The sequence below is a fragment of the Lolium perenne genome, chromosome 6 (assembly GCF_019359855.2).
Source record: "Lolium perenne isolate Kyuss_39 chromosome 6, Kyuss_2.0, whole genome shotgun sequence".
In the NCBI taxonomy this organism is placed as follows: domain Eukaryota; kingdom Viridiplantae; phylum Streptophyta; class Magnoliopsida; order Poales; family Poaceae; genus Lolium; species Lolium perenne.
This window is the reverse complement of record NC_067249.2, coordinates 171309924-171313189: the sequence shown is the minus strand read 5'-3', so window position 1 is coordinate 171313189 and position 3266 is coordinate 171309924. Positions and strand designations below refer to the sequence as shown.

Sequence of the window (3266 nt, the reverse complement as noted above, 5' to 3'; positions counted from 1 at the left end):
GGAGTCAATTAATATGAATCAGAGGGAGTATAATAGATATTGTTTAGATTCATCACAAAATGTGTTCATACGTGTCAAAAACATGCCATCTAAAAAATATATATTCATATATATACAAACTATTTATTTAAACATTAAATAACAAATTGATGCAATCATGGAGGAAAAGAAAAATAAATAAATAAATAAATAAAGTAGAAAACAGGGAAAAAACCTTCTGCGTGGTTGGGCAAGCCCACCGATCGGTAATATTTGGCGCAATGGGCCTGAGATAATATTTGGCGCAAGATCTAGGCAGCCCACGAGGTGAACTGTCACCAATCGGTGGTAGCGCAAACTAACCCCTAATTGTACTCGGTTAATAATTGGAAAGAAACAAAATCCAGTCAGAATACCCGGGACCTTCTGTTACTCCGTCTCGGCAGGTCAATCGCGAGCAATATAAGCGCGTAGGCCGCTGCATAATCACGGTATACCAAACGAGGAAACGGGGAGCCCTAGCCCTAGAAACTAGTAGTCATCTGCGCGATACCGGCCGTGAAGATGGAGGGCGGCGCGAGAGAAGCCATCGTCGACTGTTTCATGGAGGTAACGTCGTGCAAGCCCCGGTCGATCGCCGTGCGTCACCTCGCTTCCTGCAGTTGGCGTCTCGAGGCCGCCATCAACCTTTATTTCACCGTCGGCGCCGTCGGTGGGGCACCCGATCATCCCGTGGTGGATCCGATCCCAGTCCGCTCCGAGACGACGCACGATGATACGGTGCGTGATCCCATCCCCGCCCGCTCCGACAGGCTGTACCAGCACGAGGACTTCTACGGCCCCGGTTCCAGTACTGCCCGCGCCGCCCCATCCATATGGAGCGTGAACCGGGAGCCGCCGTCTCGAACGCCGGTTTATCCGGTGCCTGTGTTCGTGGACGATGCATCTATGCCGGAAATTAAGGAGACCGGGTGGGAATCTGATGGTGACACCAGCACATATGAGAAGGAAGAAACCAAAATCGTGGAGGAAGACGAACCAGCGAAGGAAGCCGAAGAAGATGATGTGAAAAACGACGATAAGGAGCCGATGGAAGAAGACGATGGCACCAAAAGCATGGAGATGGAGGAAGAAGACGACGGGTACGGCGGCACGGAGGACGATTACGAGTACAGCGACGATGATCAAGACGACGGAGACTACCTAGATGCGGCGGAGACCGACCACATGGAGGCGTTGGATGGGCAGCCGCCGCCTCGGTCTCGGACCGACAGGACCCTCGACGATCTGTTCCGGCCTCCGTACGAGATAATGTTCCAGGGAAGCTTCCACGACGCCAAGGTGCACGCGGCGAGGAAGGACCAGTGGCTGCTGATCAACATACAGCTCAGCGGCCTCTTCGCCTCGCACCTGCACAACCGGGACCTATGGTCCAACGAGGTGGTCGCCCAGGTGATCAAGGACAGCTTCGTCTTCTCCCTACTGCAGAAGACCGGGAGGTCCGGCGACGAGGCGGGCAAAGTGTGCTGCTTCTACAAGCTCCAAGACGACCAGCTGCCGGCCGTGCTTGTTCTGGACCCCATCACCGGGCAGCTGCTGGCTAAGTGGTGCGGCATCGTCCAGCAACCTGACGATTTCCTGACAAGCATCGGCAAGTACACCGAGTCCAAGCCTAGCACGCTCTCCAAACCCAGGATCGTCGTCCGACCCATAGCAGCAGCAACCCCTCAAGAACCGGTTGCTGCACCGGCGGCACCGTTGCCCAAGGTCGTTGGCAAGATCGAGGAGGCTCCGGCCGCACCGTTGCCTGAGGCTGACAAGACCGAGGCTCCTGCGGTGACCATCGATGATGGGAAGCCTATGGAAGGAGAGGCGGTCTGCAAGATGAGGGTACGGTTCCATACGGGCAACATCGTCACCAAGGAATTCGGGAGCACGCGGGCGGTCGCGGTGCTCTTCGCCTACTGCAGCTCAGTTGTTCGTGAGCAGGCCGGGACGGATCAGGCATTCCGGATCATGAGGATGACTGGCCGGACCTTTGAGGAGCTGCGCGACGACGGTGCGTCCTCGTTTGAAGATCTCAATCTCAATCGAGATACCGTCACGGTTGTGCTGGATAGCTGAGCCGTAGTTCTTAGAGGCCATGATGAATCGCATTATCGTACTTCTTTCCGTTTAATAAAATTAGTTTACTTTTTCGTATTGATTTCTTCTTTACTTGCAGTGCGTGCTGTCAATCGTATTATCCTTGCCTCCATTTTAATGAACAAGGGCGCTCACCCTTTTTAAGATTTGTGTTTGATAAAAAATTAATACATGTATATACAAAAAATGTACGAAGTATTTCAATTGTGTAATTTGAGATATTGTTGATTAAATCGTTTAGTCAAAAACATGTGTTTTACTCATAAAAACGGAGGTAAGTAATCTGACATGGCAAACCACATCCCCAATCTACCATAAGTTCATGGCACCATGCACAAACATGATAGTCCAATATATAGCCACACCAATGGTTTCATGAGCAGCTGCGGCGCCAAGATTTTTTTTCTAAAGTCTGACACACCGCAAGTTCAAAGTTCTTTGGTTTATCAAGAACTGCAAGTGTGATGTATTTGGTTAATCTAAACACGAGAAAAAATAATGTACTTACAAACAAGTTTTTACATGAACCAATAATTTCACCCAATTTTGGAATTTAGAAAAGGGGTATGCTCCTTCCTGAATTATAACTTATAAGGGCATGTACAATGCCAAGCGACGAGGCACTAGGAAATAAATCCCAGACGTTTTGTCAGTTTCCATCACATATTTTCTTGTCATTTTTCTAGCATCGATGAATAAGTAGACGCCGGGCGCTACAATTTTGCTTGCAAATAAAAACTGCCTGTCGGCGGGCGCTTGCCCATGTGGTAACTGACTCGTCCAAACAAATTTAAGCGCCCCGGTAAGCGATCGCCGCTGTACATGCCCTAAGACAACAACATCGATTTCATTCCGGCGTATGTCACATGCCCACTCTGATAGGTGAACATAAAATCAATTGTGCTACTAAAATGTAATTTACATCACGATCCGTGAGTCCTTGTACCACACGTTCCGAAAAACATGACTTTCAAATTTCACCAAGGAGTGGAAAAAATAGAAAGGTAACTCAAACGCCCAAGCATTCCTTCTCCTAATAAAATTTTATTTGTTTTTTGTTTGATTGCACCTTGTTCTCATGTCCATGGCATTATGCTTCTTTTTCTCCCTTCATTTCAACGAATAGGGACTATGAATCACAC

At 49.0% G+C, this 3266-nt stretch overlaps 1 protein-coding gene across 1 annotated transcript; it reads left to right on the top strand.

Moving 5' to 3' along the window:
- The first annotated feature begins 529 nt into the window (after window positions 1-529).
- On the top strand, window positions 530-2128 carry LOC127309465 (uncharacterized). The gene has a single exon (XM_051340321.2). It carries the CDS (start codon window positions 544-546, stop codon window positions 2101-2103), a length of 1560 nt encoding a protein of 519 aa, XP_051196281.1. The 5' UTR covers window positions 530-543; the 3' UTR covers window positions 2104-2128.
- The last annotated feature ends 1138 nt before the right edge of the window (window positions 2129-3266 follow it).